Consider the following 26169-nt stretch of genomic DNA (forward strand, 5'->3'; position numbering starts at 1 on the left):
TATGTTAAAGAAAAAATGAAGTTCTAAAAGCTAAATAACACAAATTGCTCAGCCGACCGGGGTGTTTTTCGAACTTTGTTTAAACACAGTAGGTTGGATATCCCTTCTGATGCCTGTGCTCCGTTTCTCCCTTACAAAGTATACACCTATTATGGAACCTCTCTCAGATTTAAGTCGGTGACAAAAACCTGAAGGTGACTAATGGCGAGTGGCTTTGGGAAATTACTCTGATTAATAATTGATATTTCTTCATTGCATTTAATGGGGCTAAACACAAGGTGATGTTTTTCAGTAAGTGATCAGGTAAAATATATCCCACCAAGGAAGTGTTAACAGTATGGATCACCTGCCAGTCTACTGTTGAACGCCAGGGATTGGCTGACATGTACGCTGTTCAGTGCTCGGCACAATGACACAAGGCTGTCTCCACTCATTGCAGCTGAGGAGAGAACTGCCAGCAATATTTGCAGAAACAGGTTCCTTACCGAGGACGTGGAAGTTGCGAATATGTCAATCTACAGTGTGTCTTTTTAAAATTGTCTTTCTACTATGTTTGTTTTCTTGTGGCTGAGCTGTGTATGTAAATACAGAGGAAAAGGACCTGTATGAATTCACCATGAACGTATAATATACACTCTGGCCTATTGCCCCACCTGAGGCAGACAGCCAGGCACCTCCTCCCAACTCTTCTGCGATGCCACTAAGAAAGTGGCCATTGACTGGTGTGCCCCAAAGTTACTCTGGGCTAGTTTCTCAACTTGTCGCTCGGTTGTATAACTGGCCCCCCTTTTTACTTGGTTTGTATTCCCTTAAGTTTAGAAGGTTGAGGGATGATGTAATTGAGGTGTTTAAAATGATAAAGGGATTTGATGTGGTTGATAAAGAGAAACTATTTCCTCTGATGGGGGAATTCAGAACAAAGGGGCATAATCTTATAATTGGAGCTAGGCCATTTGGGAGTGAATAGAGGAAGCAATTTTTCACACAGGCTAGTGGAAATTTGGAATTCTCTCTTTCCCCCCCCCCCAAAAGGCTGTGTATGTTGGGTTCAACTAGAGCTTCCAAGACTGAGAGCGATAGATTTTTGTTAGGCAAGGGTGTCAAGGGTTAGAGACCTAAGGCGGGTAAATGGGGTTGAGTTACATATCACCCATGATCTAATTGAAGGGCAGAACAGGCTCGAGGGGCTGAAAGGCCTACTCCTGTTCCCAATGTTTCATTCCATTGATCTCAATGGAAATGAAAAGTGGGTGGTTTCCGTAACAACCCCGCGACATGACAGTTTTACACCCAGACGGCAAGTTTAAAAATCGACTCCTCCATCTCCAGTTGTCCCTCCCTCGGGGTGAGGGGGGAGAAGCTCTTTGTCCAGCACCTTCATGTAGCTGATGGTAGGAACTCGTCGTGGGGAGTGGGGTATCGCAAACCTTGGTGATTGGAGTTTATGAGGACTGGCAGTAGGGCTGTGTAGAAAACTGAGCTTGTTAGTGAAAGACCTGTCTTGTGTACAAGGTTCATCTCCTGCCTCTGTGACAAATTTTGCCAGATAATGGAAAGCATTAACTGTGCAAACAGACACCGTTTCAGACCTCTGCCAGGACCATTATGTACATAAAAGAAAATGAAAGGGAGGGAGGGAAGGAAATTGGCTGCTGTGTTTCCTACATTCGCGCCTTACAGCCAATCAAGCACTTTTGAAGTGTAGTCACAGTTGTAATATAGGAAACAGGGCAGGCAATTTGCACACGAGGTCCCACAAACGGCAATGACCAAATAATCTGTTTTAATGACGTTGGTTGAGGGATAAATATTGGCCAGGACACCGGGGAGAATTCCACTCTTTGAAATAGTGCCGAATGCGATCTTTTACATGCACCTGAGAGGGCAGACGGGGCCTCGATTTAATGACTCATCCAAGAGACGGCACTTCCGACAGTGCAGCACTCCCTCAAGTGCTGCTCTGAAGTGTCAACCTGGATTTTTGTGCTCCAGTCTCTGGAGTGGGCCTTGAACCCACAGCCTCCTGACTCAGAGGAGAGAGTGCTACCCACTGATCCACGGTTGATGCGTGCAATGAGAGACCCAAGAAAGTAGAACATTCTACCAGGTTTTATGACTAATTATCTTGTTCTAATTTCATGGTGTGGTGCAGGACTACGTGTACATTCCTCGCAGGGATTAAAATGGAGCAGGGGCGTGATTGACAGGCTCTCACTAAAAGAGTGAGAAAACATCACGATACATGTACAAACAACGTTTTTTTTTGTGAAACAGAAAGGTTTTGGTAATGGAGTTTTCACTAGACCAGACGGGAATATGAAACTGTAGTCCATTGCCTTCAGCTTCACCGTACGATTAGAATTTGACTCTCCATGTGAAAGCTTTCAGCTTGTTCTATTAAAATGATTTTTTATTTGCTTCAGTCAGCAGACGGTGCCCGAACGCCTGAAGATACGCGTGAATCGGATCAGCATGCACGACTACGAAGCCTTGCATTATGACAAAGAGAAACTAAAAGAAGCCTGTAAGTAACCGGAGCCAGTGGGACGGGTTACTTTCTGTCCCCCTCCATAAAATATAAAAAAGAAAGAAAGGACTTGCATTTATACCACGTCTTTCACAACCTCAGGATGTCCGAAAACACTTTATGGCCAATTAAGTGCTTTCTTGAAGTATGATCACTGTTGTAATGTAGGAAACGTGGCAGCCAATTTGCGCACAGCAAGATCCCACATACAGCAATAAAGTAAACAGCAATAACCAGATAATCTGTTTTTAATAGTTGAGGGACAAATATTGGCCAGGACACCAGGTGAACTCCCCTGCTCGTCTTCGAATAGTGCCATGGGATCGTTTATCCCCACCTGAACGGGCAGACAGGGCCTCAGTTTAACGTCTCATCCGAAAGAAGGCACCTCCGACGGTGCAGCACTCCCTCAGTACTGCACAGGTTTCAGTTGTAGGATGATACTGCATTGCAACTGGATAGTTATCGGAACAACTTGCCACGACTAATTGTCATTCTAAATTGACTGAGTGTATTTAGAATTAAAGATATCACCATTTCACCTTTATAGCACATTATGATTTGAGCCACTCACCTTTGTCTCGCTGCCCTATCGGAATATAGAGAAGGGATGATTGCTTCATCGGAACAGATGGTCCAAAAGGTGAAAGTTCAGAAACTATTTTAACACTTTCCTGAAAGTAGCGATCCAGCCGCGGTGGGATTCACTCACTGTAAGCGCAAGAGAGCCGGTGACAAGCTAAAAAGATCCCCCGTGCTGGATTTCACATTGCTGTGTAGTGCAGTAGGTGTTATGTACATGGGTGGCACAGGCTATGGTAAACAGCTCAGTGAGATTGTCAACCTCCACAGGCAATATGGTAGCATCAGAAAATGTGCACAACAGTGAAAGGAGTACAAGACTTCATCAATCAAGCACAAAGCTGTAGGTCTTTGTGTTGAAGCCGAGTCTAAGGGGAGCACTTTTTGTTCAAAGTCCTCCCCAATTCATACAGAACAAAATAATGGTCAACGCAGAGATTTTTTGCGTTGTTTCAGCAAGAACTTCAGACTTTTCTTCCCCCACCTAGGAGACCTTAGGGTCGGTTCTCTCCCTCTGATAGAGTTGGGGTTTGGGGGGGGGAGGTGGGGATGCTAGGGAAGGGAGAATATGTTAGAAAAATAAATATTAAAAATGTATTTTTTTAAAACCAACTTTTGCTATGTGACCACTGGATGGCAGTGTTGGGCAATTCTGAATGTTTGCTCCCAAAAAAGCAGTGCAGAGAAGGTTTGATACTGATCCCAACCTGCTTTGTACTTAGTGCTGGCAAACAGTTGTCTGTTGTGAGGAGGATTGAGCAGGCTGCTTCCCATTTTTCACTATATACCTTTGCAAACCCACCTTATGTTTTGAATCTTCTAAATGTGTTGCTCCCTCCAGTTCAGACACTGATTGGCATCACTATTAATGAGTGCAAATTAGTCCTCTGTCTCCCACTCTCCCACCCACTGTTGCCACCTTTGCTTGTAATCGCACCCAGTGTATTGCAGGCACTGTCCTGTGTTTGTAACTACACATGATGTGGAGATGCCGGTGATGGACTGGGGTTGACAATTGTAAACAATTTTACAACACCAAGTTATAGTCCAGCAATTTTATTTTAAATTCACAAGCTTTCGGAGGCTTCCTCCTTCGTCAGGTAAATGTTCAGGAGCTCCTTGAAGCCTACGCATTTATACATCACAGAACAATACATGGTGTTTACAGACTGCCCCTGCAACTGCCCGTTGCCAAGGCAATCACCGTGTTCAGACAGAGAGGTGTCACCTGCAGAACCCCCGAATACACATTCAACAAAAAAACAAACAGGAAAAAAAAACAGAGAGAGGCAGAAACATCCGGAAGGCAGAGAAAGCCAGCAAATGACCCATTATATTAAAAACAGATAACATTTGTTCGCTGGTGGGGTAACGTGTAGCGTGACATGAACCCAAGATCCCGGTTGAGGCCGTCCTCATGGGTGCGGAACTTGGCTATCAATTTCTGCTCGACGATTTTGCGTTGTCGTGTGTCTCGAAGGCCGCCTTGGAGTACGCTTACCCGAAGGTCGGTGGATGAATGTCCATGACTGCTGAAGTGTTCCCCGACTGGGAGGGAACCCTCCTCTGACCAGCTCTCTCTATTGTGTGGATCTCTGACCAGCTCTCTCTCTTGTGTGGATCTCTGACCAGCTCTGTATTCTGTAGAACCCTGACCAGCTCTCTCTCGTGTATTCTGTCGATCCCTGACTAGCGCTCTCTCGTGTATTCTGTCGATCTCTGACTCGCGCTCTCGTGTATTCTGTCGATCCCTGTCTCTCTCTCTCTATCTCGTGTATTCTGTCGATCCCTGTCTCTCTCTCTCTCTCTTGTGTATTCTGTCGATCCCTGACTCGCTCTCTCTTGTGTATTCTGTCGACCCCTGTCTCTCTCTCTCTATCTCGTGTATTCTGTCGATCCCTGTCTCTCTCTATCTCGTGTATTCTGTCGATCCCTGACTCTCTCTCTTTTGTAATCTGTCGATCCCTGACTAGCTCTGTATTGTGTAGATCCCTGACTCTCTCTCTTTTGTAATCTGTCGATCCCTGACTAGCGCTGCATCGTGTTTTCTGTTTTGTTTTGCCCATTGTGGACATAGTTATGGGAGTACAAGAAGTGCATTATTATTTAAACCTGGTGATAAATCTATCAGCAGGAATTCATTGAGTGTTTAAGTTTATAGCATCGTGGAGACCTAATAACCATAAAGAGACATTTATTTCAACATCACGATGGACTGTTTGTTCTTTAATAAAATGATACAGAAAATCGGTTCTCTATTATATGCTGATTTTAATTTTTCCATCCGTGCTGCTTAGCCAAGTCACGAGTGTTGCAAGGTTGAAGATAAAGTACAAAGCCACCAAGTGTAGGGCTTCTGAGTAGGTGAGCTGCCATTATTAATGGGGGACTGTCACAGTATCAGAGGAATTGTTGGAAGAGGTCTCGCCCCTCCCCATCTCTGTGATGCCCTCTAGCCCTATAACCCTCCGAGAACTCAGCGTTCCTCCAATTCTGGCCTCTTGTGCTTCTCCGTCTTCCTTTGCCCCACCGTAGGCGGTCATGTCCTCAGCAGTCTAGGCCCTAAGCTCTGGAATTGCTTCCCTAAACCTCTCCACCTCCCTCTGCTGCTTTAAGATGCTGCTTAAAACCTACCTCATTGACCAAGCTTTTGGTCACTTGTCCTAAATTCTGCTGCTTTGGCTCTGTCAATTTTTGTCTGATATCTCTCCTGTGAAGTGTCATGGAACGTTTTACTATGTTTAAGGTGCTGTATAAATGCAAGTTGTTGTTGTAGAATAGCCTAATCCAACAACTCCATTGCAGAACTAACATGTTGGGCCTTGGGGAATGTTTACACTGCAACAAACCTTTTATCTGACCAAGTGTGACCTTTCACACAGCAGATTCCAGAACTTAGTTTTAATTAAAGCTAAAAAAAAAAGATTATTTTTTTTGAAGTTAACAATTGTACTGGGCCATGCATGGATCTCAGCCCGGCCTCAGTGGTAGAGGCGCTAGAATTAGCTGCAGCGTTCCTGGACTCGGGCAAGGCAAACCCAGCCAGGGTTTCCGCTCCTGAACCATTGGTGTCTGCTCACAGTGCACAGGGTTAGACCAGGGTGAAGGCAGGAGCAGGCTTGCCTGTGATGCCTCCTATGTGTTGACACTCACCAGCCTGGTTTTCACATTAAGCCTGGCGATTTCGGCCATCCGTTTGAGACAGCCAGTGTCTTTAGCAGTGTACGCCTGCAAGAGATGGTGCCTTGAGGAGAGGAGAACGCGATGCAATGGTGTGTCACATCTGTGGCATGTCTCAATTTGAGACTGATGGAATGCAGGAGTTAATAAGCCTGGGGTTGTGACACTAGGGCTAGCTCCTTTTAATCTGATCGCTTCAGAGCAGCCCTGGTCAGCTGTATTTATGGGTCAATAATAAAAAAAAAACTTTGCAGCCAGTCTGACTGAACTTTTGAGGAAAGCAGACAGGGGCTGTTTGGTTAAGACCAGAAGGTGTTTGTGCTGAGAAAGTTGATTTGTGACAGTTTTCAGCTTAAGGACTCAGTGGAGCAGGAACTGCATGTTTATGTTGTTACTGAGGGGTAATTTACTACCCTTCAGCCTTTACTACGAGGCCCCTTGAGACCAGACTAATTGCCTACGGGGGAGGGGGAAGGAAGGGGGAGTGTGCGGACAGACTTGCCAATTAATTTGAAAAAAGATGGAATTAAGTACCGTGTTATCTGGCGTACAAGTTGCACCTGAGTATAGGTCACAGTCCTTTGCCTCAGGCACGTTATATAAATCACCCGAGGATACAATTAAATCAATTGCTCTGGAAGTTAATGTTTCTAAAAAAGTAGATGTCGTGAAACAGGTGAGTAAAATCACTGACAGACTTTTCTTCCATATTAGCCCAGTTCTCATTTTTATTTCCCCAGTCGAAAATGGGTGCAATGGAAATAAGAAAAAAAAAGCCACTAATTGCTAGTAGAGGGCTTGTTACTGACTGTGTAGAGTGAGTTAAAGGTCTCTTTTCAGAAACATTTGTAGGTTTGCTCAGTGGGACAAAAAAACTGTTGTTTACTCCAGTTCAGAATGAGAGTAAGTTCTAATAAAGACTAGCAGTTACTGCCAAAAAATAATCCGCGGTGGATGTGGAGGGGAGGTGGATTCATCTCCCTTATTAAGCTGACTTCCGAGTCACTGGACATTCAGGCAAATTCATTCCCTTATTCATTTCTTCGTGTTAATACAGTGGAGATAAACTACATAAAACTGCACAGTACAGTATATTGACTCTCCCGCCCTGGTGAGGTGCGGTATATGGTCTCTCCCGCTCTGGTGTGGTACAGTATATGGACTCTCCCGCCCTGGTGAGGTGCGGTATATTGACTCTCCCGCCCTGGTGAGGTGCAGTATATGGACTCTCCCGCCCTGGTGAGGTACGGTATATTGACTCTCCCGCTCCGGTGAGGTACGGTATATGGACTCTCCCACCCTGGTGAGGTACGGTATATGGACTCTCCCACCCTGGTGAGGTACGGTATATGGACTCTCCCGCCCTGGTGAGGTACGGTATATGGACTCTCCCGCCCTGGTGAGGTACGGTATATGGACTCTCCCACCCTGGTGAGGTACGGTATATTGACTCTCCCGCCCTGGTGAGGTGCAGTATATGGACTCTCCCACCCTGGTGAGGTACGGTATATGGACTCTCCCACCCTGGTGAGGTACGGTATATGGACTCTCCCGCCCTGGTGAGGTACGGTATATGGACTCTCCCACCCTGGTGAGGTACGGTATATGGACTCTCCCGCCCTGGTGTGGTGCGGTATATGGACTCTCCCGCCCTGGTGAGGTACGGTATATGGACTCTCCCGTCCTGGTGTGGTGCGGTATATGGACTCTCCCGCCCTGGTGAGGTACGGTATATGGACTCTCCCGCCCTGGTGAGGTGCGGTATATGGACTCTCCCGCCCTGGTGTGGTGCAGTATATGGACTCTCCCGCTCTGGTGAGGTACGGTATATGGACTCTCCCGCCCTGGTGTGGTGCAGTATATGGACTCTCCCGCTCTGGTGTGGTGCGGTATATGGACTCTCCCGCTCTGGTGAGGTGCGGTATATGGACTCTCCCGCCCTGGTGAGGTGCGGTATATGGACTCTCCCGCCCTGGTGTGGTACGGTATATGGACTCTCCCGCCCTGGTGAGGTACGGTATATGGACTCTCCCGCCCTGGTGAGGTACGGTATATGGACTCTTCCGCCCTGGTGAGGTACGGTATATGGACTCTCCCGCCCTGGTGAGGTACGGTATATGGACTCTCCCGCCCTGGTGAGGTGCGGTATTTGACTCTCCCGCCCTGATGAGGTACAGTATATGGACTCTCCCGCCCTGGTGAGGTACAGTATATGGACTCTCCCGCTCTGGTGAGGTACGGTATATGGACTCTCCCACCCTGATGAGGTGCGGTATTTGACTCTCCCGCCCTGGTGAGGTGCAGTATATGGACTCTCCCACCCTGGTGAGGTACAGTATATGGACTCTCCCGCCCTGGTGAGGTACAGTATATGGACTCTCCCGCTCTGGTGAGGTACGGTATATGGACTCTCCCGCCCTGGTGAGGTACAGTATATGGACTCTCCCGCCCTGGTGAGGTACAGTATATGGACTCTCCCGCCCTGGTGAGGTACAGTATATGGACTCTCCCGCCCTGATGAGGTGCGGTATATGGACTCTCCCGCCCTGATGAGGTGCGGTATATGGACTCTCCCGCCCTGATGAGGTGCGGTATATGGACTCTCCCGCCCTGATGAGGTGCGGTATATGGACTCTCCCGCCCTGATGAGGTACAGTATATGGACTCTCCCGCCCTGGTGAGGTACAGTATATGGACTCTCCCGCCCTGGTGAGGTGCGGTATATGGACTCTCCCGCCCTGATGAGGTGCGGTATATGGACTCTCCCGCCCTGGTGAGGTACGGTATATTGACTCTCCCGCCCTGATGAGGTGCGTTATATGGACTCTCCCGCCCTGATGAGGTGCAGTATATGGACTCTCCCGCCCTGGTGAGGTACGGTATATTGACTCTCCCGCCCTGATGAGGTGCGTTATATGGACTCTCCCGCCCTGATGAGGTGCGGTATATGGACTCTCCCGCCCTGATGAGGTGCGGTATATGGACTCTCCCGCCCTGATGAGGTACAGTATATGGACTCTCCCGCCCTGGTGAGGTACAGTATATGGACTCTCCCGCCCTGATGAGGTGCGGTATATGGACTCTCCCGCCCTGATGAGGTGCGGTATATGGACTCTCCCGCCCTGGTGAGGTACGGTATATTGACTCTCCCGCCCTGATGAGGTGCGTTATATGGACTCTCCCGCCCTGATGAGGTGCAGTATATGGACTCTCCCGCCCTGATGAGGTGCAGTATATGGACTCTCCCGCCCTGGTGAGGTGCGGTATATGGACTCTCCCGCCCTGGTGAGGTGCAGTATATGGACTCTCCCGCCCTGGTGAGGTACGGTATATTGACTCTCCCGCCCTGATGAGGTGCGTTATATGGACTCTCCCGCCCTGATGAGGTGCGGTATATGGACTCTCCCGCCCTGGTGAGGTACAGTATATGGACTCTCCCACCCTGGTGAGGTACGGTATATGGACTCTCCCACCCTGGTGAGGTACGGTATATGGACTCTCCCGCCCTGGTGAGGTACGGTATATTGACTCTCCCGCCCTGATGAGGTGCGTTATATGGACTCTCCCGCCCTGATGAGGTACGGTATATGGACTCTCCCGCCCTGATGAGGTGCGTTATATGGACTCTCCCGCCCTGATGAGGTGCGTTATATGGACTCTCCCGCCCTGATGAGGTGCGGTATATAGACTTTCCGGCCCTGCTGTGGTCTCCAGCCCAACACATTTGTGTGAAGCCCAAGCTGGTAGTCCATCATAGCTGACTGATCAGCTAGGGTGAAATCAGATACTTCTGCTTACCCTCTGTGAAGTGCGAATGCAGTTCCCTCCTGGATGTACTCTGCATTGCTAATATTACTGAGTACAAGTGCAGAGTTAATTAGATATTAAATATTTGGACCTTGTTTTTTTTACACTATAATGATACAGTGCTTAAAAGCAAAAAAAAAATCAGCAAGGCAAACTTGTTAGTTTCTCCACTTCCGAAGTCGCCATTTGGTGTTAGTCACTATCTGGTCTTAAGTGTCAGCCATGGCTCAGTAGTAGCACTCTCGCCTCTAAGTCAAAGTTGTGGGTTCAAATCCCACTCCAGTGATTCGAGCATATAATCCAGGCTGACACTCCAGTGCAGTACTGAGGGAGTGCTGCACTGTCGGAGGTGCCGTCTTTCGGATGAGATATTAAACCAAGGCCGCGTCTGCCCTCTCATGGACGTAAAAGATCCCATGGCACTGTTTTGAAGAAGAGTTAGGGAAGTTCTCCCCTGGCCAATATTTATCCCTCAACCAACATCACTAAAACAGATTATCTTGTCATTATCATATTGCTGTTTGTGGGACCTTGCTGTGTGTAAATTGGCTGCAGCACTTCCCACATTACACATTATAACAGTGACTACACTTCAAAAATGCTTAATTAGCTGTAGAGTGCTATGGGACGTCCTGAGGTCGTGAAAGGCACTATATAAATGCAAGTCTTTTTCTTTTGCTGTTACTGAACTGAGGCTCTCCCGCGAGGATTTTCTGACAGGTGTTTATATTCCTTCTCTGTTCTGTCTCACAGCGGTGCCCCTGGGCATCATCGTCATCCCTGGGGACAGTGACCTGGAGATCTGCCGCACCCACATTGAGAGGCTTCAAGAGGTACGTCTCATGGTGTTTATTTTTCTCTCTGGACGAAAGGACGCAGTGAAATATGCTCTTGTTGACAGAATGAAATTCGGTTTAATTGGGATTCAGAGAGAGGCTTCCGTAGAAGCAGAAAGGTTGAACACTGCATTTACCCCTCTGTCATGGCTGTCGACATCAATGCTACAGTGCCCATAGTAATCAGTTCTATTGAAGCCCATGTCTCTGTGTGTGAATAAAAGCAGGAAATTTAGAGATCGGAGGGGTGTCAATACCCATTGGAGCCCAAAGCGTTTTAACCACAGAGCGGAAAGACGTGGATTCCTGCCAACAATTCCTCCCCCCGCCCACCCCCCCTCCCACCCCAGGTGCAGCTAGGTTACATAGGAAAATAAGAACCGGTGTAGGCCATTCAGCCCTTCGAGCCTGCTCTTGATCTCAGTCTGGCTGCTATGGAGAGGCGTAGGCCAGGTGCTTCTCCAAAGGGATGATGGGAAGACCAAAGGGAGAGTCAACCCAGAGGCTGCTCTTGAACACGGGCAAAGTTCAGAGCTACATTGGCATAGGCTTAGGATCAGGTTACCATGTAAATTCTTGGCTGTTGGTGGTGCATGACAAACAGACACCTGACAAAGAAAATGCTTACTTAAATAGAAAAATAAATTTGTAAATTTAATTTAGAGTAATGACTTTTTTTTTCTTTCCCACTGCCTATTTTTAATTTATTCCCTTCCACCTCAAATATTCACCCTGCCCAAAACATGAGCAGTTGTCCTGCTCCCAGATCTCTGGCTGACGATGCAGTTCTTGAGGTGGACTGCCCCTTGTAACTTGCTGTCGAATTATTACAGAAACAAAAAAGAACCCAACAAAACGTTTCACTCGGTCTGGAGAATCTCCTGGAGTCCGAAGGCCAAACCCAGTGGGTGACAATCAGGAGATGGTACCCAAGGACATCTCTCCTCTCGACCCCCCCCCCCCCAACACACACACACACACACACACCACCCCAGGAGAGAGAAACATCCTACATAAAATGTCTGCCTCTGGCTGTGTCTGAGCAGCACCTTGAAAATACGAAGTGCAGGAACAATGGAGAACTGAGCAATGCCAGTCAGCAGTGCCAGCAATTCAGATGAATAGCACTATCCCCACCACCCGAGAAGAATTTTGTTTGCGAATCTCTTGTTTCTATGATTAATATTCATTGGCACTAAAGTAATTGAGGGTTTATTCAGACTTAGGGCTGGTTAATGTAATTCCATCACCTTTATCAAAAAGCTTTTAGTGTGACGCAGTCCTGGCAACTCAAAAGTTTTGATTGATCTTCAGATTTGTTTGATTTTTAAAAACACACCATCTTTAAAAATCCACTACTTTCATGTCTGTGTTTTTTGGTCACACATCTAAGAAATCATAATTATTGGCTAGGAGACAGAAAGCAGAGAGTAGTGGTGAACACTTGTTTTCAGACTGGAGGGAAGTATACAGTGGTGTTCCCCAGGGGTCAGTATTAGGACCACTGCTCTTTTTGATTATATATTAATGACCTGGACATGGGTATCGAGGATATCATTTCAAAGTTTGCAGATGACACGAAACTTGGAAAAGTAGTAAATAGCGAGGAGGACAGTAGCAGACTGGTGAAATGGGCAGACACATGGCAGATGAAACTTAATACAGAAAAGTGTGAACTGATGCGTTTTGGTAGGAAGAATGAGGAAATGCAATATAAACGAAATGGTACAGTTTTAAAGGAATAGAGACACCTGGGGGTTCACATACACAAATCTTAGAAGGTGGCAGGACAAGTTGATAAAGCTGTTACAAAAGCATTTGGGATCCTTGGCTTTATAAATAGATGTATAGAGAACAAAAGCAAGGAAGTTATGGTAAACTTTTATAAATCACTGGTTAGACCTCAGCTGGTGTATTGTGTCCAATTCTGGACACCACACTTAGGAAGGATATCAAGTCCTTGAAGAGGGTGCAGAGGTCATTTACCAGAATGATACCAGGGGATGAGGGCCTTCAGTTATGTGGAGAGACTGGAGAAGCTGAGATTGTTCTTAGAGCAGAGAAGATTAAGGGGAAATTTAACAGAGGTGTGTTAAAGTGTTTTGATAGAATAGATAGGGAGAAACTGTTTCCACTGACAGGAGTGTCAGTAACCAGAGGACACAGATTTAAGATAATTGGCAAAAGAAGCAGGGTGGAGATGAGGAGAAATTTTGTAACGCAACGATCTGGAATGCACTGTCTGAAAAGGTGATGGAAGCAGATTCAATAGTAACTTTCAAAAGGGAATTGGATAAAAACTTGAAAAAGAAAAAAGTGCAGTGCCACGGGGTAAGAGCAGGAGGAGTGTGACTAATTGGATAGCACTTTCAAAGAGCTGGCACAGGCACGATGGGCCGAATGGCCTCCTTCTGTGCTGTAAGGTTCTGTGACTCTGAGTGCTTACAGAGTAAAACAGCAGTGTTAAGCGCCTTGATATGAGTTTATGCCACGTCTGAACATTTTGTGGCCTGACTAACTGCGCACTGCTGATGGAGACAGATTGCAGTTGCAGAATCCGCACTGGATCCTGAAGAAATGCTCATCAGGTGAGAAGGTAGTTTTGGTTTCACAAGTGATGATCAAATCTTCAGGTTTGCTGCTGGCCTGAGGTAATTCTACACTAGGGAGCCAGGATGCTGGTAGACTCCTCCTCCTCCTCCTCCGCCTCCGCGGTGCTCAGCTGGAGTTGTGCAGATTGGCGACCACCTCACTGAACTCTTTGCTTTTTTTTTCCCCTGCGTCAACGTGCCGAGGCAGGCACATCAGCGTTCTGGAACCAGCTGCAGCTTCAGCTAACATCTCGCCATTGCCCGACTGCAGAATGGTGCCAGTAAAATACAGTCCATACACTGCCAAAAACTACTCACTAACTGCCTTGGATTATTAGTTACCTGCACTTCCCATTTCCCCCCTCATTGTCATGCACTTTGAAGCGTCCAATGTTAGTACAGCTGGCTCCTTCGAGGTGCGCGCGAATGTCTCAGCCTGAGGACCTTTGCCACCCATGGGAAATTTCCTCAGTATTGTTTAGAAATGATTATTGTACCAGCGGTCCCCTTAAAACAAACAATATCCTGTTGTGACATCCCCGATGGGTGCGGAAATTGCCCCCTAATTACTAATGCAATGCGAGATGTTCTACTCTTCCACAGGATTTACCCCTGGTTCATCCCTCACTCCAGCGCCTGGTGCTGCAGGTTTGTGATCCGGGGATGCTGTCTGAGCATGCGCTGACTGTCGTACACTGTTATTTGATGCTATTCCCGTTGCGAGCACCTTCCTGCGTACGCCGTGACTGCTCTCCTGATTCGTACGGAGCGTTTGCATGTAAAGAATGTGAAAATGTGGTCTGTGTGGGGTTTGGGTGGCATGTGTTATCTGCACCATCAGTTCTGTGGTACAAAATCAGAAATAACATTGCATCATAATCCTTTAGGCCTTGTTGGCCAGAGTTCTGTAGTGGTAGAATACAACATGTTGCTGTAAAAAAAAAAGCTAAGATCACAAGCCAATCTAATTAATCGAAAGTTCTCTTTGTAAAGTATCTTTCTCTGCTATGAAGAAGTATTATGGGGGTGAGCCAGTGATGCAATATATTGAGGGGCCTTCTCTGTGGAAGTGGGACTAATTGGATAGCTCTTTCAAAGAGCCGTCACAGGAAAGATGGGCCAAATAGCGGCTTCCTGTGCTGTAAGATTGTATGATTCTACTTGATGAGTTTCAGTCACACCCGGACTGACAGACAGAGGTGTGGACTGTAAGCCAGGCTCTCTGTTCCTCCAAATCATGGGAATCTGATGCTGGCAAGGCTGGGATCCGATTGTCCAGCCTAACAGATACAGCAGCTGCAGCAGATGTTTTCTTCAAATGCACAGTTCTTATGTCATGCACGCATGCTTAATTTAATCAAAATAGTTGTCCTCTTGTGTTGCATTGCACTGCCTGAGCATGCCCACTTTATTGGTGACATTGATCCTTGAATACCTCTTGTTTTCTTGCCCTTGATATTTGTCTCAATAATGATGTTGTCTACAAATCTTAGAGTCTTGCACCCATTGTTCTTATTGTGTCTTCACGCTCTTCCCATTGGGGAATAGTGTGGAGCAGTGGGAGGATTCTCGGGCTGATTAACAGTCTGACAGGCCACGACGTGAACACTCCTTCCATGGCCATAACCCATCTTCACCACCGGCTGATAGGGTGATCAGTCCTACATGGCGGGAGGGTTTTATGGGCTCCCACGACCCATTCAATGATGGTGGGGGGCGAGGGGCGCACACACCCACTGGGCGCGAGTATCCCGCTAGATGTCAACCCAGAATTCAGAGCCGTGCTCCACTCACCAGGACTGCCTGCAGCGGGGTTCGAACCCTACACCTTCTGACTCAGAGATGAGAATACTACCACTAAGCCAAAGGCTCGCTCCATTATACCTCATTGTGCAGTCTCTTCACAAATAAAGTCCTTGAAAGTGCTAATAGGCTCCTTTCACCTCCTTTTGCAGGAGGATGATGGCACCAAGCCTAGAACCTTGTCTTCGCAGAAGCTGTCCCCGAAATGGTGTTTCCTGGACTGTAAGTAGCCATTTGAAATCAATTATAAATGTTAAAGAAACATTCCATTATAATTGGATCGCCCAGATACTTAAACCACTGTTACATTTAATGGGCACGTTAAGGAAACATTCCTATTTTATGCTCTCCTAGACACTGGGATCATCATTATAGTGTGCAGGCCCTTTAAAGGGGAATTCCAATGTAATAAGATGCTTAGACACTGGCTCACCACTATAGTGTACAGACATTTTTAAAGATGCATTCTTTCCTAAGTGGATTCCCAGACACCGCTATTCCTGTTGGTGATCTGGAAATAAACCTGAAAGATAAATCAGCAGTGTAGCAGCTGCTGCCATTGTGACCAAACCTAAACCCAAATCACAGAGCATCTTACCATCCATCACCTGCTCCGTTGTCCGATTCATAACCAATCAATAATACTGATCACGGGAGCCCAGGTCTCTTCACACTGACAGCAAAAAAGTACTCAAAGTCATAGGCTTTATTAGGGCATCTGTCTGGAATAAAGTTTTAAAAATAAAGTGTAGAATTTATTGTACTGTATTATTTAAATAATAGGGAGCATAGTGTAGTATTTATTCAGTCTTTCACAGAGCCTGGTAAAGGGGGAGGATATGATGGAGTATTCCTTAGTCTCACTCACAGAACGTGTTGAGAGGGGAATGTGGCGCCATACTTATTCAGGCCGCTCACAGAGCCTGATGAGAGAGGAATTTTGAGTAGTGTTTATTCAGGGTCTCGTAGAGCCTGATAAGAGGGAGGAGTATGATGCAGTATTTATTCAAGGTCTCGTACAGAGCCTTGTGAAAGGGGAATATCGTGTAGTATTTATTCAGGGTCATTCACAGAGCCTGGTGAGAGGAGACTATGGTACAGACGCTGATAAGGGGAGGAGCATGATGCAGTATTGATAGGGCCTGGCGAGCGGGGAATATGTGGAGAATTTATTCAGTCTGAATCTGATGAGAGTGGAATATGGTCAAATATTTATTAAGCCTGAGTCTGGCCAGAGGGGACTATGGTGGAATATTTATTTAGTCCAAGTCTGGTGAGAGGGGAATACGGTGCGGTATTTATTCAGGGTCTCTTATAAAGCCCCAGTGGAAGAGAACTGTGATGTAAAGATATTCAGTTTCCTCAAAGTCTGGTATGAGGGGAATATAGAGAGAGGCCATTTGGCCCATCATGCCTGTCCAATGAAAATGCTAGCTCCACTTTGCAGTTGTCTACCACAGTTCTTTCTTTGTACATTTAACATTTTTATTCTTTAGGCATTTATCTGATTCCCTGTTACAAATGCAGCGATTGGCTCAGCTTCAATAGCCACTTCTGGTATTGGATTTCATATTTTATTAACTGTGTGAAAAGTTTTTTTTTCTCATTTTTCTCTCTATGGTTTGTTTTAGTGCTAATCCTAAATTCCCCCTTGTTACTGATTCACTGACTAGTGGACATAATCTTTCACTATTTCTCCTCTCAAACCCTTTCAAAACTTTAAACAGTTCTATTAGATCCTGCTGAACCTCCCCTGTTCCAGTGAATACAGCACTAGATTTTTAAGTCTCCCATCACAGCTCTATCTGTTTCTTCCTACTAGTGAATCTACAGTGCACCTTTTTTTTCCATGGCTCCACTATCTGTTCTATAATGGGAATGCAGTATTCTGATTGTGATCTAGCTGGTGTCTTGTACAGATTCATTACCCCTTTGCTCTTACAATCGGTTCCCCTCTTTTTAAAAAAAAAACCCCAGGATCCCATTGACCCTTTCCTACAACTTTTTCCATCTGCAAATCTGTTTTCAAAGATCTGTGTATCTGTATCCCAAGACCTCTTTGATTCTCCACTGCGTTGATAATTGAGGATTTTACTGTTGGGGTTATATTTCTATTCTTAGTTCCTTTCTGCAAAATGTACTACTTCATAGTTATCTATGTTGCCACTCCTCTAACCTACCTGTGTCTTCCTTGCAGTCTCCTGTGTTCTTCCTCACCAATCGACACGTTTCCTCTTCTCTCCACCCCCCCCCCACAATTTGCTATCAATAGCCAATTTTGATGTCATTCCCTTCACGACCATTTTCCAGATTATCTATAACTATAGAAGCAAGCTCCCAACAGTCACTGTTGCAATATAGGCAAACGCAGCAGCCAATTTGCACGCAGCAAGGTCCCATAAACCGCAATGAGATAAATGGACACCGGGAGAATCCCCTGCTCTTCTTCGAATATTGCCTTTGGATCTTTTACCTCCATCTGAACAGGTGGGCGGGGCCTCAATTTAACGTCCCACCCGACAGTCGGCACTTCCGCCAATGCAGCACTCCCTCAGCGCCGCACTGAAGTGTCAGCCTGGATTATGTGGTCAGGTGCCTCAGCCAGGCTGACTCTTCTCTGTTTTTGGTATCTCTCCTGGTATTTCTTCTGCATTACAAGCCTTCATTTTATCTCATGGCTCCTTCTTCAGCTTCACTTTTAATTTAATCTCCTTATTCATCGTGGAATTCCGACCATTGCAGCAAACCCTTTAGTCCAGTTTGGAATGTTAGTTTGAACCCTGCCCATCTGCTGTTTTATCTACCAACTTTCCCATCCAGTCAATCTGGGCTAAGTCCCCATTCATCCTCTAACAAGGAACTATCTGGCAGGGGTCGCTGGATAGCAATCTGGAAAGGGGGATCCTGGCTGGTTTCATTTCTCTGTCTCTCTCGCCCTGGGGTGCAGAGGCTAATTGTAGTACCACCTACTCCCACTTCAGCTGAGACCAGGTAACTAGTCCACGCCAGGGATCAGACCTCGGACCTTCTTGGTCAGTCGGACTCAGTCCCACACCATGCGGTGAATTTACCTACTGACGGATCTGCCAGCTTCGATTTTCCAGCACTGTATAGATGCAGAAGTAGGGGAAAACCAAAAGGAATTCTAGCAACAAAATAAATTGACTCTTTTTGTAAACTTTGCCAGACTATACAAAACAAGAAATGTATATACAGGTCAGATGAAAACGAGAGCAGTGAACATCCCAGCAACATAAATTATATCAAAGCACAGCAGAGGAAGGAAGCTGATGGTTTGTACTGGTGTAGTTCTTTTATAGGAGAGAGACTATCAGCAGGGCTGAAAGCTCAACAGTGGCAAAAGGAAAGAAATCGGTAATACAGGCCTCTGGAGAGGGGGTTACAATTGTGAGGGACATGCGAGCAAATGGGCTAACAACTGAAGTCTGAAGACCAGAAGGAGAATGGAGGGAAGCCACGTCAGGATTTGAAGACAAGGAATTTAAATTTAGTGCACTTGGGCAGAGGTAATCAGCCTTGGCTCAGTGGTAATACACTTGCCTCTGGTCACATGGTTGTGGGTTAATGCCCCACTACAGAGACTTGAGCACAAAATCTAGGCTTACACTCCAGTGCAGTACTGAGGGAGTGCTGCACTGCCAGAGGTGCTGTCTTTTGGATGAGATGTTAAACCAAGTCTGCCCACTCAAGTGGACATAAGAGATCCCATGGCACTATTTGACCAATATGGCCAATATTTATCCCTCAAGTAACATCATAAGAACTTAAGAAATAGGAGCAGGAGTAGGCCATACAGCCCCTCGAGCCTGCTCCTCCATTCAACAAGATCATGGCTGATCTTCAACCTCAATTTCACTTTCCTGCCCAATCCCCATATCCCTTGATTCCCTTAGAGTCCAAAAATCTATCGATCTCATTCTTGAATATACTCAACGACATCACTAAAACAGATTATCTGGTCATTATCTCATTGCTGTTTGTGGGACCTTGCTGTGCGCAAATTGGCTGCTGCATTTCCTACATTACAACAGTGACTATACTTCAAAAGTACTTCATAGGTTGAAACGTGCTTACACACCTCCTGAGATCATGAAAGGTGCTCTAGAAATGCAAGTTATATATTTCTCAATCAGCGAGGATGGAGTAAAGGGCAAAAAGGCAAGAAATAGATAATACAGGCCTCTAGAGAGAGGGGTAAAATTATTCGGATCATGGGAGCAAATGGGCTGACAACAACTTGCATTCATATAGCATCTTTTAAAATATAAAATATCGCAAACCACTTTAAGAGGAACAAAACCCTAAGCTTGGTCAGAGAGTTTATGAGGGGTGAATGAAGGCTTGGGTGAAGAGATGGTTTTTTAAAGGAGGAGGGAGAGGCCAAGGAAGGAAGCTCCAGGGAATAGGACCTAGGTAGCTTAAAACTCTGCGACCAGTGGTGTGGTGAAGGAAAGGGAGAGATGCACAGGACGGTGGAGCCTGAGGACCAGAGGGAGATTGCAGAGGGAAGCCATGTGGGGATTTGAAGACGCAGCTGAATGTGGGACAGGATATTGGGAGCTGCATTTTGGACACATTGGAGTTTATGAAGCACGGCCAGCAAGGAGAGCACTGGAGTAGTCATATCTGATGTGACAAAAACATCGACAAGGATTTCAGCAACAGAGGGCTGAGGTCGGGGTGGAGGTGGGCAATGTTGTAAGATGGAGGTAAGTGATAGAGAGGATGTGGGGTTTGAGACAACTCTGGGTTATTCAGTGCACCAAGGTTTCACATGGCCTGGGTCAGCCTGAGTGACAGGACTTGAGTGAGGGGAGTGGGGGGGAGGTGGAGGAGATAGAATTAGTGACACGGGAACAGAGTTTGCGTCAAGCCGCAAGAACACTGGCTTCTGTCTACCCGATGTTCAGTTGGAGGGAGCTGTGGCTCGTTCATGACTTAATGTCGGACAGGCAGTCTGATAGCACAGAGGTGGTGCTGGGGTTGTGGGAAGAGGTGGAGCAGGTAGTCTCGAGCATCCATATGGAAGCTAACTCCGTGCCTGTGAATGGCATTTGTCGAGCGGACAGCTTGTAGATAGCAAAGAGAAGGATGGGAACTCTGGAGGTGACACTGTAAAGATGGAATAAGAAACCATTGCTGGAGATGCCCTGGCTGCATTGGGACAGGTAAGCTATACGACAGCAGTCCCATGCAGCTGGGTGACAGGAGAGTGGCCATAGAGGAGGCCCAACCTTGTTGAATGCCACAAGGGGGGATAATGCACTGTTGTCACAAGCAGTGAGGATGACATTTGTGACTTTGAGTGATCTTAATGCTGTGAGCCAGGCAGAAGCTAGACTGAAGGGACTCAAACGTGGCGTTTTAGGAGAGGTTGGCTGAGAACTAGAAGGCAACACGCAAAGTCCAATATCACAGTGACCTTATGTGCACTCCTCAAAATGAGTGACTTTATACATACTGTTGAATACGAGTCACCTTATACATCCTCTACAATGTAGGAGTCACTTTGTAGATGTTTGTGTCAATACGAGTGACCTTTATAAACACTCTTCAACATACTAGCGATCCCTTCCTGTCACATCTTCTCCATTGCAAACCCAGGCACAAGTCTCACTGTTAAACCTTCTCCGTCGATTGTTCTCCATCTGAAACAGACATTCTCATTCGTTTCTCAGCTTTTCCCACCCAAACCCAGTATTCCCATTACTGTATCTTGATTAAAAGTCATCTCCAAGCTTACACTTCACCTTGTCAGATCTTCCCCTTCCTCCTCCCAAATAAAAAAACACAGGTTGGGAAAAATGTAAGGAACAGTGACCCAGGGCCAATGTGAATTTGTATCCATGTGTTTAAATCTCATCGATTCAGCTAGAATCTCCCTGACCGTCTGGGTGACTTCCTACATTGTTAAGAAGTCTCTGCCAGATTTAAATATAAAAGGGCTTGTTTTGACAAGAGAGTGAATGTTTCCAAAGTGGTTTGGCTGGTTTCCATTCTGTTTGAGTAAACGCACCATTGTTCTGGGTAGGTTCTCATCACCTTCACCTCTAGCCTAAGGACACAGAGGGGGTAGTATATGGGAGTGTGGGCAGGGAGGAGGGGGAGTTGGGGGGATCTTTCACTTGTGTGAACAGAATGTCCTTCTGAAGTTTGAAGTTGATTTTTTTTTAAATGATCTCTTTGCTGAAGTGAACCCAGTGTCCAGGCAGCTGCTGACCTGACTCGGGGAGGCCTTCCATTCCGCTGGAGGGATCTGGCAAACTGTTATTAGACAACAGCTGAAGGGCCCGAGGGGGGGCGAAGGTGTGGTTTGAAGCTCAGAATGTACATTGAACAGTAGAGCGGAATCACATGATGCTTTGTGAGGAGACTGAGGCTGTGATATGGGCAGAGAGTGTGCTCTGTTCTCAAAGGGGTAACCGTGGGATTTGTGCACCATATTGTATTAATCGGCCCACAGGCCTGGCAAACGAACGGGTCCCAAAGCCGCCGTCTGCTGCAGATTGAATCGTTTCAGCCAGTCCCTCTTGGATTACATTAATTTTACTTTTTCCCCTGGCGATTTTCTTCTCTTCAAAGTTTAGCGGCCTGATAAATCTCGAGCTTGTCACATACAGTATCGCCACAGGGCGGTCTAGGGAGGGGAGGGGAGGGGAGGGGAGGGAGGCAGATTGGAGATGTGGCCCCTCTTCAGAAGCAGTTAGAAAAATCAGGGGGCAAGTAAGCCCACAGCACTCCCACACACCTACCTGATCATGACCGTCTACTCCCCAGGCCAGGTAACAGCTTGCATACTGAGAAGAGAGAAAGAGGAGGGATCGATTTTTATTTTTAAAAGGCAGAAAAAGTGGAGCAGTTTGCTGTTGTTTGAAGCTACGTGTCGTAATCGCTCACATAAATGGTATCCACATTATCCAAAAAAGATTTTTTTTGCCTGCTCCCTTTAATGAACTGGAGGACACATCCGGATGAGCGCGTGCTGTTTGTGTTAATAAAAGGCCATTGTTTTGTTTCCTAAGGCTATTTAATCGTGCCATTCATCATATCGTCGGAGAAGCTTGTGGAATACATTTGCATTAAATTAATTTTCTTTTGTTGATCTCCATTAAAAAATCATTCAGTGCGGAATTGAAATGCAGGACACTCTGTGTCTCCTCGTTGAATCTGATTGTTATTTCCACACTTGAGACCAATCGGGAGAACTCGCAAGCTTGTTAGTCGGCCTCGCGATTGGAAATAAAGCCTCCATTTACAACAGTTATTGAGGGTTAGGTTGATCATGTTGCATAATATTTTGAACGGTCCTCTTTCTTATTTTTTTTTAAATAAGCAGAGCTGACGGTCAGGCGAATGGTGCAGTAAGGCACCAGGTCACCTGCAAGTGATCATCTCGGGCAGATAGAACGGGATACCTACCAGAGGCCAGTTGGCAATGCCAAACCCATTCCTACTACCTCTCGTTCACCTCCTAGTGGAAACTGGGGAATGGCACGTGGCTCATCCTATGACTCGTTGCCAGGGGTGTACTGGCTCCCCCGAAAGGGCGCGGGATTCTTCCGGATTCTCACGTAAAGTGGGGGGGGGGTGGTGTGATAATACAGCGCTGTGGAACCATCCACAAGGGCTCTCAGGAAATCTCCCGATTTCCCCTATGGACAGTCCACCACTGCTTGTTGCTTTCATATATTCCAACTGTTGTGTGTCCCACGCTCCCCTCACGATTAAACATCCATCTGGTATAGGTAGGAGTTTAAAATTAAAAAATCAGCACTGCACATTCTGAATTCAAGCTGCTAACCTTGGATTTTCATCGCCCAATCTTCAGCCGTTGATACAAATGATTCCGAGCATGAAGCACACCTTCCTGCGCACGGAGCATTTGCATGTAAAGAACATGAACATGTGGTCTGTGTGAAGTTTGGTTTGCCTGTGTTGACTTGCACCATCAGTTCTGTGGTACAAAAACAGTAACAACATTGCACCGTAATCCTTCAGGCCTTGTTGGCCAGACCTTTATAATAGTGGGATACAACGTGTTGCTGTTTAAAAAAAAAAGCCAGGATCACAAGCCAATCTAAAGGAATTAATCTTTCTCCACTATGAAGAAGTATTATGGGGATGAGCCAGTGACGCAATATATTGATGGGATTTCTCTGTATCTCTTTCTCTTTGGAAGTGCGACTAATTGGCCGCCTTCTAGGCTTCTATGATTCTATAACACAAAAAAATGTCAGTAACAATTCCCACAAGGGGCGCAGTCGTTCTAGTGCATTCCTGTAGCGCTGTTCCCTTGCACTTATGTGTAAGAAACAAAATGGAAGAGAGGGGTTGGGAACTGGAAGTTCACCTTCATGCAGCAATGATTTGAGAAGTATAATTGCCAACTGCCCGCACTGTTACCAGAAAACTAGAAACGGATCAGTCGGGAGAATGTCCTTGATGTAGTCACGTGCTTCAGTTATCTCACTGTTCTCAATTCCTCAGCTTTCAAATACCACTGACCACCCCCACCCCACCTCAAGAGGACCAGATCTCCCTTGTTACTGACACTCACGGGTCTTTGGCTGGTACCCCATCGTCACCTGTCAGACCAGTAGAGGGCATCAGTGGAACCTTACCATCCTCAAAAGAAAGAATGTGCATTTATATAGTGCCTTTCATGACCTCAGGATGTCCCAAAGCGATTTACAGCCGATGAAGTGCAATCACTGCTGTAATAGAAATGCGGCAGCAAATTTACACTCAGTAATATGACAATGACCAGATAATCTGTTTTAGTGATGTTGGCTTAGGCATAACTCCCCGCCCCCCCCCCCCGCTCCTCTTCTTTGAAATAGTGCCATGGGATCTATTACGTCCAACTGAGAGGGCAGACACGGCCTCGATTTAACGTCTCATCCGAAAGGTGGCATCTCTGACAATGTAGTACTCCCTCAGTACTGCACTGGAGTGTCAGCCTAGATTTTTGTGTTCAAGTCTCTGGAGTGGGACTTGAACCCACAACCTTCTGACTTTAGAGGCGAGAGTGCGACCCACTGAGTCACAGCTGACACCTACAGACGATGGGAATGCTGCATCTTCTAACAGTCTATCAAAGTCTATTTACCAGCAGGCCAGCTCCACAGCCAGTCTATTCTCATCATGTGCAAAGCTTCCAGGTACTCTTCTGGCAGCTGCCATTGAGCTGAGCAGGCTCCCCGTTGATCCCAGCACAACACAATTCGAAAGCTCACGAGCAACAGGATGTGGTACTGCAGCTTCATTGAGATTTTTAGTTACTTTCAAGCACTGGAATTGGGGATCAGGAGCAGGTTGGAAAGTTGCCAATCCCCCCTCAGCTCTTTGGCAGTCAGCTGGAAACAGACTTGCCCTTTGAGCAGATCCTTGAGGCTGTGCTCTGACCCTCAAAAAAAAAAGAAACTATCCCCTCAGGGGAGGAGGCATTCTTTAATCTGTGATTTTCCCCGTCTTTTCTGGCATGAGCACTTGGAATCTTAAGGCCTTGCACCCTCTGGGGTATTGTTCCCCTTTGGCATTGACAAAATGGACGCCCTCATAAATTACCATAAACCTTTGACCTTAAGGGTCAGTCAGATAGAATCCTTTTAATGAGCCTGTGAGAAGCAGCCCTCCAGCTGAGCCTTTGTCTGCTGAAGTGCACTGTGTTTCTCCTCTCCTTCCATCTGAGTGTAGTTCAAAAGGTAAAACACAGTAAACATTCAGAAACTCGTCCTGCTTTGTTAATTAATTTTTTTTTTAAAAACAGGCTACTCTTTACTAAAAGTGTTTATAGGTGTGCATAATTCTAGCTTTTGACTCCTTTATTTCCCCCTAATGAGAATCCGACACCCATGGAAATATTTAATGAAAATTGCACACTTGTGGTAGATGTAATCTCAGCTGCTTGAAACACAACAGTGGTTAAAAGCGAGTGAATGGGTCTGTGGTTAGATCTTGCTTCATCACATTTTTCGACCTCAAGTGTCTCTCGTCTTGAGTAACAACTGTGCCTAATTACACGTCTAGCCCTGGCCAGACGACAGGAGTTTCGGATTCACTAATTGCTGCTCTTTCACTCGACCTAACTTCCCGTTGTCCTGAGACTCTGTGTTCGGGCGAATCATTGTCAGCAGCTCACCCCGGCGGTCTGTAATCACTTAATGCTTTCCAGAGTGTCTCAATAGTTGCTGACTTGTGATAATGAGACGCTGTAACCACTGCTGTGCCCCGAATTCAAAATTATTAAAGTTACTCTTTTTATGTGGGGGATGGGAGGAGGGGAGGGGAGGGTGGTGAAATGAGGGGAGACTTAATAGATGTTACGCTGGCGAGATTTGACTTTCAGCCGAGCCCCCGTGTTCATGTTGCAGCTCAGGCTGTTGTTCTCATTCAGCCTTCCCCCTCGAGGGCCGCATTCCAGAGTCTTGGTCTGGAGGGAGAGTGCACAAGTCCAGAGTCGTCCAATATATCAGCCACTAGTCACGTGGCTAATTGGGAATCCAATTCTAATTAGTAAATAAAAAATAAGTACTAGACGCTGTCGTTGAGCATGTGATCTCAATACTCATTCACACCGCGTTTGCATGTGAACTTTAACCTTTTTGTGCGTTTGTTGGTAAAATGGCGACAAAGGCAGAGTGTGCAAGAGTTTTTTTGATCATTGTGAGTGGTTTACTTCCTTGGTTACTGAATGGTGGTAGATGCTTGTTAAGTAAATATACACTTTCTTTTTATTCGTTCATGGGATGTGGGCGTCGCTGGCGAGGCCGGCATTTATTGCCCATCCCTAATTGCCCATGAGAAGGTGGTGGTGAGCTGC

The 26169-nt window shown here is 46.3% G+C and overlaps 1 protein-coding gene across 6 annotated transcripts in view; it reads left to right on the forward strand.

The window, feature by feature from the left end:
• dgkza (diacylglycerol kinase, zeta a) overlaps positions 1-26169 on the forward strand; it is a 432154-nt gene that overhangs the window by 240747 nt on the left and 165238 nt on the right. For 5 of the 6 annotated variants that reach the window (XM_067993676.1, XM_067993677.1, XM_067993673.1 and 2 more), the window contains 4 exons: positions 2424-2524; positions 10850-10929; positions 14127-14171; positions 15479-15548. In XM_067993676.1, the coding sequence (XP_067849777.1) occupies positions 2424-2524; positions 10850-10929; positions 14127-14171; positions 15479-15548 (296 nt within the window). The remainder of the gene's footprint in view (positions 1-2423; positions 2525-10849; positions 10930-14126; positions 14172-15478; positions 15549-26169) is intronic. The other variant, XM_067993675.1, reaches the window with a different exon arrangement.

This window comes from Heptranchias perlo, chromosome 12 (genome assembly GCF_035084215.1).
Source record: "Heptranchias perlo isolate sHepPer1 chromosome 12, sHepPer1.hap1, whole genome shotgun sequence".
In the NCBI taxonomy this organism is placed as follows: domain Eukaryota; kingdom Metazoa; phylum Chordata; class Chondrichthyes; order Hexanchiformes; family Hexanchidae; genus Heptranchias; species Heptranchias perlo.